This window comes from Cetorhinus maximus, chromosome 2, assembly GCF_964194155.1.
Source record: "Cetorhinus maximus chromosome 2, sCetMax3.hap1.1, whole genome shotgun sequence".
NCBI classification, from domain to species: domain Eukaryota; kingdom Metazoa; phylum Chordata; class Chondrichthyes; order Lamniformes; family Cetorhinidae; genus Cetorhinus; species Cetorhinus maximus.
This window is the reverse complement of record NC_135880.1, coordinates 182,638,245-182,652,268: the sequence shown is the minus strand read 5'-3', so window position 1 is coordinate 182,652,268 and position 14,024 is coordinate 182,638,245. Positions and strand designations below refer to the sequence as shown.

Below are 14,024 nucleotides of genomic sequence, written 5' to 3'. Positions count from 1 at the left end.
AGAACTTATGTCAATATTCCAGTACACTATTGAGGCAATGCTACACAGTTGGAGGTGCTACCATTTCAATGAGACTGTGAGGCTGTGTCTGCCCTCTCAAGTGGACGTAAGATATCCCATAGCACTCTTCAGAAGAAGGTCGGGGCGGGGAGGGGGATTCTCCTGGCAAACATTCATCTCTCACCTAGTGCCTCAAAAAGATGATTGTTTCATTTATTTAGCTGCGTGGCGCCAAGGCCATTTCAGAGGGCAGTTAAGAGTCACGTGTAGGACACAATAGGTAAGGAAAGCAGATTTCCTTCCCTAAAGGACATAAGTGAACCAGGTGGGTTTTTATTACAATCATTTGATGGTCATCATTAGACTTTTAATTCCAGATTTTTATTGAATTGAAATTTCACCATCTGCTGTGGTGAGATTTGAATCTAGGACACCAGAGCATTGCCCTGGGTCCCTGGATTACTAGTCCAGCAACAATGCCACTACACAACTGCCCCCCGTGTGACAGTGCTGTACAGCGGCAGCAGTGTGTACCAGCTACAAGATGCACTGCAGAAATTCACCAAGGCTTCTTAGACAGCACCTTCCAAACCCAGGACCACTACCATCTAGAAGGACAAGGGCAGTAAACACATGGGAACACCACCACCTGGAAGTTCCCCTCCAAGCCCTCACCATCCTGACTTGGAAATATATCACCGTTCCTTCACTGTCGCTGGGTCAAAATCCTGGAACTCCCTCCCTAACAGCACTGTGGGTGTACCTACACCACATGGACTGCAGTGATACAAGAAGGTAGTTCACCACCACCTTCTCAAGGGCAAATAGGGATGGGCAATAAATGCTGGCCCAGCCAGCGAAGCCCACATCCCATGAATGAATTTTTAAAAATTAGTGGCATTTTGTGGGATCTTGCTGTGCACAAATTGGCTGCTGCATTTTCTACCTTACAACAGTGACTACACTTCGGCCAATAAAGCCCCTTTTTTTGTAAAGTGCTTTGTAATGTACTGAAATCATGAACGGTGCCACATAAATGCAAGACTTGCACCGTCTAGCAAATGCAAGTCACTGTTCTACTGTAGGAAACTCTGCAGTTTCTTCACTGTTGTACAGACTGCTCCAACTCGGAGTTGCCACCCGTTGCCTGTTTTCCAGAAACACACTTCATGTTGGTCACTGACTGGTGACATTGTTGCTGTCTTCATCCCAAACCGTCCACCTTCCCAACTGCAGGAGTAAATGTGGCATCTTGTGGAAACGTGAGCAAGCAAAGCAAAAAATCAAAGGACTCAATATTGCAAAGAGTGACCTGGGGGATTTGTTACCAGCTGCAAAAGAGAAAATCCCATTGTCTTTCCAAACAATTCTTCAATTATTTTCCTAGAAATATTTTGCCCCAGGCAGCAAATCCTACCGGGCAATGAATGCCTGTCCAGAGACATCACACTCTTCCCAATAAATTCCATTCTTCCTTTTCAGAATCCTGAAAGCGAATTTTCTTAAATTCAGGAACGTACCGTGCTGTAGGAATATTGTTCAGGATACCTTAAATTATAGCCCACCAACACTATATCTGACACTAAGAATTACTTGGAACAGGTTCAGAAACAGGCCATTTGGACCCAAAGGTCCATGCAAGTGTTTACGCTCCACACAAGCCTCATCCTATCCGACTTCGTCTCGCCCCCATCAACATATCCTTCAACTCCTTTTTCCCTCATGTGTTTATCTTGCTTCTCCTTAAAGGTATCAGTGCTATTCACTTCAACCACTCCATGTAGTAGCAAATCCCAGTCTTCTCCCTGCAATTAACTTGCCCATTAAGAAGATAGATAGCTCTGTATATCTGGATGTGTATATTTGTGACCTCTGCCCAAACTATATGACACTGGGAAAACATTTCAGATCTATAACTTAACCAAAATCTGACCCCTAACCTGAAGAATTGGAACCATTAATGTTTACTCTGCAAAATGAATGCAGTGCAGGCTAAGAGTGTAATACACACACATCAATCTATTTACTGCTATCTAGACTTCTCTCTGTTTATTTATGTGTCTGCTCGTGTTGAATACGATTGGGTCAGTACATTCAAAAGCTGTTCTGAGCTTGGAAACACCGGCAGGAAATTACTTCAAGATGATTTTCTGAGAACAATGTGCAGAAATTGAAAGCAGTTTTCGATTCTGAGCCATCCGAGTATTATTGGATGGTGTGGACACCAGTCCTTGGAGGAGCACCATCTTTCAGAGATTTATGTAAGCTTTTCTCTAGTCAGTTCTCACCAGCTTCAGATCTGCACATGGGCTTGTGGATAATCACAACAAGCTGCTGCACGCCTGTGATCTTGGCTTGGAGTTTTGCATCAAACCAGACTTCAGGTTGATGCCTCGAGTCCAAAAGAGCATCCTTCGGGGCAGTTTGTTAATGCTGTTTGAATATTAGAAGTGAGGGAAATGCCTAAAATAATGATCAAAGCTAACTTTATCCCCCACCTCCCCCCCCACCCCCACCAACAATCAAATTCCTCCTATCAATAATTCACAGCACGTTCCTGTAAAAATGCGGCCATCACCATAATAAAAGTTGTTCTTCTAAGAGAAGAGAAGGTTAAGACAAGACCTAATCAAGGTATTCAAATGAATCCTTGACTTCTCTGTCGTTGCAAACTACTGCCTCATCTCTACCCTCCTTTCCCACCCCAGAGTCCTTGAACGTATTGTCCCCTCCCTGACCTGCACCCATCTTTCCCAGAAAGCCGTATCTGAATCCCTCCAATCATGTTTCTGCCTCCACCACAGAACCAAATTGACTCTTAGCAAAGTTACAAATTCCATTCCATGTCACTGTGATGAAGCCAAAATATCCCTCCTCATCTGTTTTGGCCTGTCTGCTGGCTTTGACATGGTCGACCCCACCATCCTCCTTCAACGCCTCTCCACTATCATCCAGCTGGGTGGGACTGCACTCAGCTGGGTTCATTCATATCTATCTAATCATAGCCAGAAAATCACCTGCCTTCCTGCCCCTGCACCATTACCTCTGGTGTCCCCATGAATGTATCCTTGACCCCCTCCAGTTTCTTATCTACGTGCTGCCCCTTGGTGACATCATCCAAAAACCCAACGTTAGTCTTCATAAGTACGCTGATGACACCCAGCTCTACCTCACCACTCTTCATAAAAACTCCTGCTTGATTGGAGCAAAGAAAATGTCTAATTTCATGCTGCCTTTCCCCAACTGCTGCCAACTCTAGTTGGACATCATTCTGGAGGTGTTGTCCCATGATCTCTAGCTGCCCCACCCCCACACTTCTGCCATTTGTTGCCTAGCGTGTCCATCATTGGGGTGACTCACCCCCCACCCCCCTTTCCCTTGTCAGCTGGAAAGCAGACAGATGCCCCTTTAGCTGACTGTACAATTCTTGGCAGGTAATTAAACAGCTGGCTTTCCCCATTTACAATATTTTTATAATTAATTAACAGATGTGTTCAAATAATTTTTTTTCAAAGCCACATTTTGTTCTCAATGTCCCTATGAATTTTCTCCCTGGACTAGTCTTTAATTCCTGGAGACTCCAGGGCAATGCTGGAGAGTTGGCAATACTAATGCAGAATCTCAAGTTTACTGGTGAGCAAATTTGATATTAAATACCTGTGGAAACCTGCTTTATTTTCCGATTCCATTCATGCAGTACCTGAAATGAAGCATCAAGGGAGGAAAAAGGAAAACCAAAAATAAATCTGAATTGGTTTTAATGAGAACATTATATTTTTATTTAATCTATTTCCTACTTTAAATAGATAACATTTGTTCTTTTCATTTCTGCACCTTTTGTAGCCTTTTCAGTGTCAGCCATGGCTCAGTTGGTCACTGAGTCAAAAGATTATTGGTTCAAGTCCAACTCTGGGACCTGAGCTCAATATTCTAGGCTGACACTTCATTGCAGTACTGAGGGAGTGCTGCACTGTTATACGTGCCATTTTTGAGATGAGATATTAAACTGAGGCCTTGTCTGCCCTCGCCAATATCTGTAAAAGATCTCATGGCCATGTCTTTGAAGAAAAGCAGAGGAGTTGTCCCTGGTGCCCTGGCCAATATTTATCTCTAAAGAACTGGACTAAGACGGATTATCTGGCCATTTATTTTTGTGGGAGCTTGCTGTGTGCAAATTGACTGCTGCATTTTCTACATTACAACATACACTGAAAATACTCCGTTGGCTGTAAAACACTTTGGGACATCTTAAGGTTGTGAAAGGCACTATATAAATTCAAGTCTGTCTGTCTTGTAAAATGGCACTACCTAAGCAATGCCTTAAATGTGTTCCTGTAGTTGTGGATTTTTGTTGGTAGGGCTGTCAAGGAAACAACATGGGTAAATGGAGATCAGATACAGACTAACCATGATCTAATTGAATGGCAGAACAGTTTAAGGGGCTGAATGGCCTCCTCCTATTCCTATGTCCCTAAAGTAGCTACATTGTTTTGGATGAGGCTTTCACCTTCTGCAAACCATACATTCTCCAAGTGAGCTAGATTGACAGAAGAAAGGGGATAGTGTCCGTCTGTTCCAGCTTGAATGCCTCGGCATCATGCTGATTACTTATTCATCCACAGCATAAGTTGTTAGAAGAGTCAGTTGAATTAAGAGAGTAAGTGATAGTGTGTGGCAGTGTGACAATAGAAGAGGCAATGTAATTGCTAGTTCCTTTTTAAGATCTTTTGGCTTTAATAGAACACAATGCTAATTCTATTTTCCTTCATGTAACTGTTAATGAATCAATAAAGTGCCTGACAGACACTACATATCCCTAGGAAATATTAGTGGGTACATACACATTATTATTGATCTAATGCATGGGGGATTCTGGAAGATTGGAGTTTATTAGAGACTAGCTTTCAACTGAGTGCAGAACCCTAATTGATCAGAATTCACCCAGTTTACGCCCTCCACCATCAAAAACCAAATATGCACTTCTCAACTCAACACTGGCATAGATAACAATGGGAAATCACCACTGAGTAACAAGTTCAAACTCAGATTTAGAAAGAATGATCCATCCAGAGATTATACATTCCCATTGTACTGACATGTGCTTTTCACTCTCTTCTTTACTATTTCATATTTAAAAAGAACATCATTTTGAAATGCTAAACCAGTATCATTAATATGTTACAATATTTACCCAGAATAAAAAAGTATATGGCAATACCTGAAGGCACAAAGTATCTGACCCACTAATATGAAAGCTGTGAAAGGCTTTTTAAGGTATATTTAACAGTGACTGTAGGTGATCTTTGACTCCAGATAATGTTCCCTTTTTTCCCTCTTGTGAAAATGTGCTGATAAAAAGGAATATGACTGTGCACATTGGTACAGCCTGATTTCTCATATTTGCTTCTAATTTAGGAGGATGGTTCCATGTAGTTTGGTTTGCAGCTTAAGTTTAGAGCTCTGTTTCTAATTGGTGAGCCACTGCATCAAGACTGATCCAAAGTTACTTGTGTTCAATGCAGGGTTATATTAGTCATAACAGATTTTGAAAACAGTCTCTAATCGCTCAATGCTTTGCAGAATGTGGCACCTATCGTGGGACAATCATGAAAGCTTTCATGCTGAGTTTCATTGGAAGGAGATATCGCGAGCCTTTGTTCCTTTCGTTTGTTCTGTTACCAGGAAGATTTAACATGACACGTTTTATTAAATCAGCTAATATTTTTATTGTGCCGTGTTACCAATCTTTGCTTCACTCATTCTTATCTACAGGAAAGAGAAAAATAAATGCTCCTCAGAATTGTTCCCCCTCCTATGTCGTCATATTTGTAAGGATTATAGTGAAGCTTCTTGATTTACTCTTGAGTCTGCACAGCAAGTGTTCCCATATTAATAAGCAATGTATACTGAACATCTGCATAAAAGAGATCATTGTCTTTGTAATAGCAGAATCTTAGGTGGTTCATTTCATAGAGTCCCAATGGTTTTCTCTGTATTTGCTTTGACATTATTAAACTCTGTCTGTTTCACTAATAGTGAACCTAATTACCACATTTGCATGGCAGAAAAGTTTGCTCTGTGGGTCGAATGGGATTAACAATCTTTGCATGTTGCTCCTGGGCCTCCTGCTGCATCAGTAGGACAGTTGTAGCATCTTCGCAATAAGACAGCTGTAATTATGCAGAATCAATAAGTATTTTTTTGTGTTTGTCTTTGTTGTTTCTTTGATATGGCCTGAAGGATGCTGCAGGCAAGGTGCTGGACCGCTGGACTATCATGTCCCGGGAAGAGGAGATCATTACCCTCCAGCAGTTTCTGCGATTCGGAGAAACCAAATCCATCGTGGAGCTGATGGCCATTCAAGAGAAAGAGGGGCAGGCCGTGGCTGTGCCAACTTCGAAAGCAGATTCCGATATCAGGACTTTTATAGAAAGCAACAATCGGACTCGGAGCCCTAGCCTCCTGGCTCACCTAGAAAACAGCAACCCTTCCAGTATCCACCACTTTGAAAACATCCCCAACAGTCTGGCATTCCTACTTCCATTCCAATACATAAACCCCGTCTCTGCTCCTTTACTTGGCCTTCCCCCCAATGGCGTCATGCTTGAGCAGAGCCTGAGATTGAGGGAACCCAACCTCCCCATCCAGAACGAACGTGTGGAGAGCAGCGAGTCTGAAGTTTCTGTTTCACCTTTTCGAAACGACCAAGCAAGCAGCAGAAATGCCCTCAGCAGCATCATCAACATTGAGCCCAAAACCGAGCAGAACAGGTTGTCCCCGATTCACACCCCTGCTGCTCCTGCGAATGTCACGGTCAAGACTGACAGCTCGAAAAGCTCTCTTCTGAGTTCAAAAATTCAGAGAATGAAAAGAATTGGACTGACCCCAAGAAAGGGCCGAGTGGTCTGCAATGCCTGTGGTAAGACTTTTTATGACAAAGGTACTCTCAAGATCCACTACAATGCTGTGCATCTGAAGATAAAGCACAGGTGCACAATCGAAGGCTGCAATATGGTTTTCAGTTCCCTGAGGAGTCGCAATCGTCACAGTGCCAACCCCAATCCACGCCTGCACATGCCAATGCTGAGGAACAACAGAGACAAGGACCTCATCCGAGCCACATCTGGAGCTGCCACTCCAGTCATATCCAGCATCAAATCAAGCTTAAGTCTAACGCCTCCTGGGCGACCATCCCTGGGCTTCAACTCCTCTTCCGTTGACCCAGTTCTTCAGAGCCCACTGGTATTCCCTCCGCTAAAGACAGTGGAACCTGTCCCTCCATTTTACAGGAACTTGCTGACACCTGGGGAAATGGTGAGCCCTCCAACATCACTCCCAACTAGTCCTATAGTGCCCACGCTTGATCAGCCTTGTGTCCCTGAGCCACACTCATCCATGGCTCAGGAGCTGGCAGCTGACCTCGCTCCCAAGAAAAAATCTCGCAAATCAAGCATGCCCGTTAAGATTGAAAAGGAAGTGATTGACACGGCCGATGAGTTTGATGAAGATGACCAGGTCAATGAAAATCATGTCAATGATGGCATCCATGATGAGGAAATGAATAATGTCAATTGTCACAAAGAAATGAGTCCCACCATTCACATGCATAGTAGCAGGAAAGCAGATGAGGAGAGAAGCCTTGGTGGGTTTGAAGATAAGCAAATGGGTAGCATCACCTCTGAGGAGCAAGAGCATGACCGAGACTTTGAGGATGAATCTGAAGGCTCTGAGTCTAAAATGTGCGACAATCCCACAGAAAATGATGAGCAGGTACACCGAGAGGTTTTTGATAAGGAGGAAATGTCAAGCAACAAGCTTGAAGACAAAGACTCTGTTTCCCCTCATCCACAGACCATTAAAATAAAGGAAGAGTTCACTGACCCAACCTATGACATGTTTTACAGTATCAGCCCATATGGATTGTACAATGGTGGAGGAGGGAGCATTGCTGCCCTTCAAGAAGGCTTCTCTCCTTCAATGGGATACAGCAGTCCCCAAAAATACTCACCAGAGAGTGAACTCTGCTCGAGCCCTGACCCTAAGATCTGTTACGTCTGCAAGAAGAGCTTTAAAAGTTCATACAGCGTGAAGTTACACTACAAGAATGTTCACCTGAAGGAGATGCATGTTTGCACAGTAGAAGGTTGCAATGCAGCATTCCCATCTCGCAGGAGTAGAGACAGGTATTTTCATTTGTCTGATATATTGCTGAATATTGTTTGATTTTATATCTGCTCTTTAGCTGATTGCCAATTATTTAAAAATTGTTTTCTTTCAGATTTTTGTTTATATTTGCTGCTTTTTAAAAATAAGTTAATAGTACAGTTATATATCATGTTTTAAAAAGCCACTGAGAAGGAAACTGTTTAATGCGATGCAGACCTGCGGTGATGTTCTCTGATCTACTTCCCTGTGAAATGGTAGGGCATGCATTCATCTTGACATCTTCCATGTTGTGTTCAGTAAACACTGAGAGGAGTTGGGTCACTTAATGAAACAGTGGAGGGTGAGTCAACCCACAGCACAGCAGCAAAAGTAAAATGTGGTGGATGCTGGAAGTCCAAAATGAAAACAGGAAATGCTGGGAAACAGTCACAGGTCAGGCAGCGTCTGTGGAGAGAGAAACGTTTCAGGTTGGTGGCCTTCATCAGGACTGCAAGGAGTTTGAGGTCTAACAGTTTGTAAGCAAGTGCAGAGAGAGAGGGGGAGGAAAGATCAAAGGGGAACATGTGTGATAGGCTAGAAGGAAGGAGAGATTCCCTGACAAAAGGACTGACGATGCCAGTTATCCACAGAACTTCTATATTCCACCGCCCAATGGAGAACCAGAAACTGGTCAGGTGTTTATCCTGTTACTGGGATGTGCGTCACGGGAGATTTAGCAAGAAGTAAAACAATTGCAAAGTAGGATGAAACCTGAAGAATAAAAGAAAGATATTTTCATTACCAACAGATGTTTTAGGATATGAGACATGCCAGGGAATCTCATGTTACATATCTGGTACAATGTGATGGAGAAATCCAGCACCTGACATTTGCAATCGGTGCCTCTGCCTTTAGTGTGCTCTAGATTATGTCTAGACTCCATGTAGCTATGCTGCTTTCAGTTTTCCACTGACAGACCTATTTCCCATGTCATACTTGTCCCTGCAGTACTAACTTAGGACTGGAGGAGGCCATTTAACCCCTCAAGCCTGTTCTGGCATTCAATTAGATCATTAATCTGTATCTTAACTCTGTCTACCCACCTCGGCTCCATAGCCCTTAACCCCCTTACCCAACAAAAAACTACCAATCTCAATTTTGAAATTTTCAATTGACCCCCAGCCTCAATAGCTGTTTGGGAGAGAGAGTTCCAGGTTTCCATTATCCTTTGTGTGAAGAAGTGCTTCCTGACATCACCCTTGAATAGCCTAGCTCTAATTTTGATATTATATACCTCGTTGTTCTGAACTCCGCCCTCTGGGGTATCTGTGCTGCACACACCCTCCTAGGCCAACATATCCTCCCTGAGATCCACTGCCCAAATAAACTGAGCTCAAATTCTCAACCTGCCACAGAGGCATTTGAACTCGCGATTCTCTGGATTTTTAGTTCCAGCTTCTGGGTTACTAGTCCGGTAACATAAATAACTAAACCACTGCACCTTCAGCACACAAAGTTAATTGAAAGGGTGAAGCACATTGAAACCTCACATGTGATGTTCAAGACAGCGATGGGATATGGGTTAAGTTACTGATCTCAGTTGGGTGAAAGTGGGAAAGTATCAGGAAAAGACCAAGCAGCTTTCCACAGGGAGGAGAGAGGAAATTAGTGTTGGCAAATCTCCCAAGAACACTCCATTTGACTGGCTTCAAGTGACATTGACAACAACAACATCTTGCCTCTTTAACAAAGTAAATTATCCCAAGGCACTTCACAGGAGTGATTATCAGACAATGTTTAACTCCAAGCTGCACTGGGATATATTAGGACAGGTGATCAAAAACTTGGTGAAAGATTTTAAGGGGCTTCTCAAAAGAGAAAAGAGGAGTGGAAAGTTGAAGGGGTTTGGGGGGGTGTGAATTCCAGAGCTCAGGACTTAGGCAGTTGAAAGCACAGCTTCCAATGGTGGTGCAATTAAAATCAAGGATGTTCAAGAGATCGGAATTAGAGGAGTTTGGCGATCTCGGAGGGTTGCGGGGCTGGAGGAGATTACAGCAACAGGGAGGGGTGAGGCCATGGAGGGATTTGAAAGCAAGGTTGAGAATTTTAAAATCAAGGGTTTGCCAGACTGGGAGCACGTGTAGGTCAGTGAGCACAGGGGTGATTGGTCATGAAGATTGGCAGTATATCTGAAATGAAAACAAATAATGCTGGAAAAACTGAGCAGGTCTGGCAGCTTTCATCTTGGCAGCTTATCTGTTGTTTCTCCTAAAGGGTTGGGGTGAGATAGATGTGGAAGGATTGTCTCTCTTCAGCTGTACTATAGAATGACAATATTATTTTGTGGAACTCCCCATATGCCTTTGCAAGTTTATCATTTGCTGAACCATTCACATCAGTGTTGGGAATTGCTGGAGGAGCTAATTGGCAGAACCGGGCATTTGAGTTCTCTTAAATGCCCCAAGATCAAGGAGGGGGAAATCAGCTAGGGGAGTTCTTGTTCCACATCACTGTCCATGGGGTTTGGAGAAGGCCAGGTGATGATACCGTCTACCAATAGTCATTATTCCATAAATAGTCACTGGGAGTAATGCGCTGGAGAGCTCTGGTGCCCATGCAACCAAACCCCAACAAAACTAACAGCTTCAGGAAAAGAAAGGGACACCAGCCGCTGTGCCACATGATATCGGTCTTCATAATACACACAGATTATGAAAATAATAATTAAAACCAAACCAGTACAGGTACAGTGTCTCAACACCAGCACCGAGGGTATGCTTGATTTCAGATCTTGCAGGATTTCACTTCGGTTCAAGCCCAGTTGGGTGGGACCAGGGGTCACTCGAAGTGTAGGAATAGACTGGCGCGCAAGCGGCAAAGAGGTAACTAGTCTGACCCCACACTGCGTCAATGCAGCACCTAGCCAAATTGTCCAGGTAAGCTTTTTATTTTATTTTATTAAAATTGATGCATGACACATTGTAAAAATGTCCAGTTTTCAGACATTTCCAATTTATGGAGAGTTGGATATGAGACACTACTGTACCTCAGTTAACCTACTGGCTCCCTCCCCCATCAAGGAAACTCAGCCTCATTGAGATAAGGCTCATAGAGAAACCCCACTATAAAGAAACGGTCTACAAAAACACACAGTTCTGGTCCACAAGAACGACCAATCTCCCAGCTGCCGATCATTCCATTATGTCATCTCTCCATCCCTAGTTGGAGACCACACCTGCCCTGATTCCCCTCCTCATCTCCCTCTTTCCAATGTGAATGTCGATTCTGATTGTTGGAGGACAGTCTCTTAGTAGACAGAGAAGTGGTTTGAATTTCTCAGGCAGGAAATTTCCATGTTGTTCACCTTTCCACAGGGTAATTTTGCTGGAATTGTCGGATCAAGACCAGCTTTGAGGAAATTACAGGCCAATTCTCATATGATATGATTTAATTTAGAAGATAATCTAATAAACAGAAGCATGGCAGGACATCTCAATCCCATCAAATGTGCATCCTGTTCCACATGGGAACTCCAGGACACTTTCTATGTCTAGACAACCAACCACATGCGCAGGAAATGTCAGCTGGAGGAGTTTGAACTCTGGTCTTTCAGAGCTTGAGCAACAGCTGATGTCACTGTGGTGCATCCATGAGGCTGTGTTTCATAGATAGCATGTTTATGGAGGTAGTTACCATGCAGCTTAAGGATATGCACTAAGTGAGGGAATGGGTGACCACCAGACAGATGAGGAGGATCAGGAAGGTAGTGCAGGATTCCCCAGAGCCCATCACTCTCTCCAACCAGCTCTGAATGATGGTGGAAGTGGTGACTCCTTTGGGGAGGGTAGCCAGAGCTAAGTCTACAGCACCATGGGTGGTTCAGCTATACAGGGGGGTAGGAGGAAGTTTGGGAAAGTAATAGTGTAAGGGGGTTCAATAGTTAGGGGAACAGAGAAGTGTTTAATGTAGTTAGAAAGAGGGATGGGATCCTGCAGGCAGAGTTTAGGGAGCTAGGAAAGAGACTAAGAAGCAGGAACTCAATGGTAGGAATCTCTGGATTACTTCTGGTGCCAAATGCTATTGAATATAAAAACGGAAGGAGAGAGCAGATGAATGTGTGGCTGAAGAGATGGTGCTGGAGGGAGGGCTTTAGATTTCTGGGATACTGGGACCAATTCTGGGGAAGATGGCGCTTGTACAGGACTGATTAGTTGCACGTAGACAGAGCTGGACCAATGTCCTTGTGAGGCAATTTGCTAGAGCTATTGGGGAGTGTTTAAACTAACTTAGCAGGGTGATGGGAACCAGGAGGCAATATTAGAGAGGAATACCATTGTTCACAATAAATTGGGAGAAACAGCTAGTACTAAAGTAAGAAATAATAAGGTATGAAGTGGAGTCATAGTAAGAGGGAATGCAATAAGATCTAAATTAGGTTCACTGTGCATGTATGTGAATGCGCAGAGTGTGGTAAATAAGGTTAGCATTTTGCAGGTGGAAATAATCACAGGAGAATACAATATTGTGGTGATAATGGAGGCCTGGCTCAAATAAGGGTGGGATGGGTATTAAATATTCCTGGATACAAGCTGTTTATGAAAGTTAGGGATGGAAAGAAAGGAGGAGGGGTGACAGTAAAGATTAAGGAAAACATTGAAGTGCTGGAGAGAGCGAGTGCCCTGAAGGAGCCAAGGACAGAATCTATTTGGTTATAGCCAAGGAATAATAGAGGTACTATTCCACTACTGGGTGCATACTGTAAGCCACCAACTAGTGAAAAAGATATGGACAAACCTATTTCAAAGGAAATCACAGAGAGGTGCAAGGGACTATAGAGTAGTTATAATTGGGGCTTTAATTATCCTAACATAAACTGGGATAGTAATAGAGTAAAGAGCAGAGAGGGGGAAGAGTTTCTGAAGTGTGTTCAGAAGAATTTTCTTGATCAGTGTGTTTCTAGCCCAATGAAGAAGAAGGCACTGCTGGATCTGGTTCTGGGGAATGAGATGAGCCAAGTGGTTAAGTGTCAATTGGAGAACATTCAGGGAACATTGATCATCGTATCATAAGGTTTATCTATGTAGAAGGACAAGGAACAATCTAGTGTAGAAATAATTAACTGGAGGATGGCCAATTTCAATGGGTTGAGAAGGGATCCATACTGTGTTAATTGGAATGAAGGATTGGCAGACAAATCTTTTAAAACAATGGGCTGTAACCATTCTATGATTCAATGTTTCTGGGAGACTGGGAATGACTGAGACAGCCGGACAGCCTCGTTAAACAGCTTTGATAGTACGGGAAGCAGTTTTGCAAGTTTGAGGCACACTGGGCCAAAATTCCATAATTAGCGGGTATAAGGTATTTCTGTCCTGAGACACCAGCACCCAAACCCATGAGCGAAATCTTTAATCCGGGGAGACATATGGACAATCCAGAAGAGCTGAACAACCACAGTGGCAGTGATTCCCGCATAACTGCAGCCCAGAGATCGTCAACTCCTGAGAGAGACAAAGACACCGTGTCACACACAAACAGACACACAGAGCACCCAGACACACACACACACACACACACCCTACCACACCAACACACCCAGGCACACCGACATACATACACACCCAGATACATGCACACATCAACATACCAACACACACAGCTATACACACCGAGACACAACAACACAGACACAGCAACATACCAAGACACACAACAACACACATTCCCAGACACACCAATATACACACACGTGCGCATGCACAAACCAACATACCAATACACAGGCTGAACACTGAATCACTCTCTCTCTCTCACACACACACACACACACACACACACACACCATCGACATAAACTCTGACACTGACACACACACCCTA

General features: G+C 43.5%; 1 protein-coding gene across 6 annotated transcripts in view; it reads left to right on the top strand.

Moving 5' to 3' along the window:
• Window positions 1-14,024, top strand: part of LOC144668385 (zinc finger protein basonuclin-2-like) — a 530,041-nt gene that overhangs the window by 462,482 nt on the left and 53,535 nt on the right. For all 6 annotated transcript variants that reach the window (XM_078530412.1, XM_078530400.1, XM_078530379.1 and 3 more), the window contains one exon: window positions 6,241-8,183. In XM_078530412.1, the coding sequence (XP_078386538.1) occupies window positions 6,241-8,183 (1,943 nt within the window). The remainder of the gene's footprint in view (window positions 1-6,240; window positions 8,184-14,024) is intronic.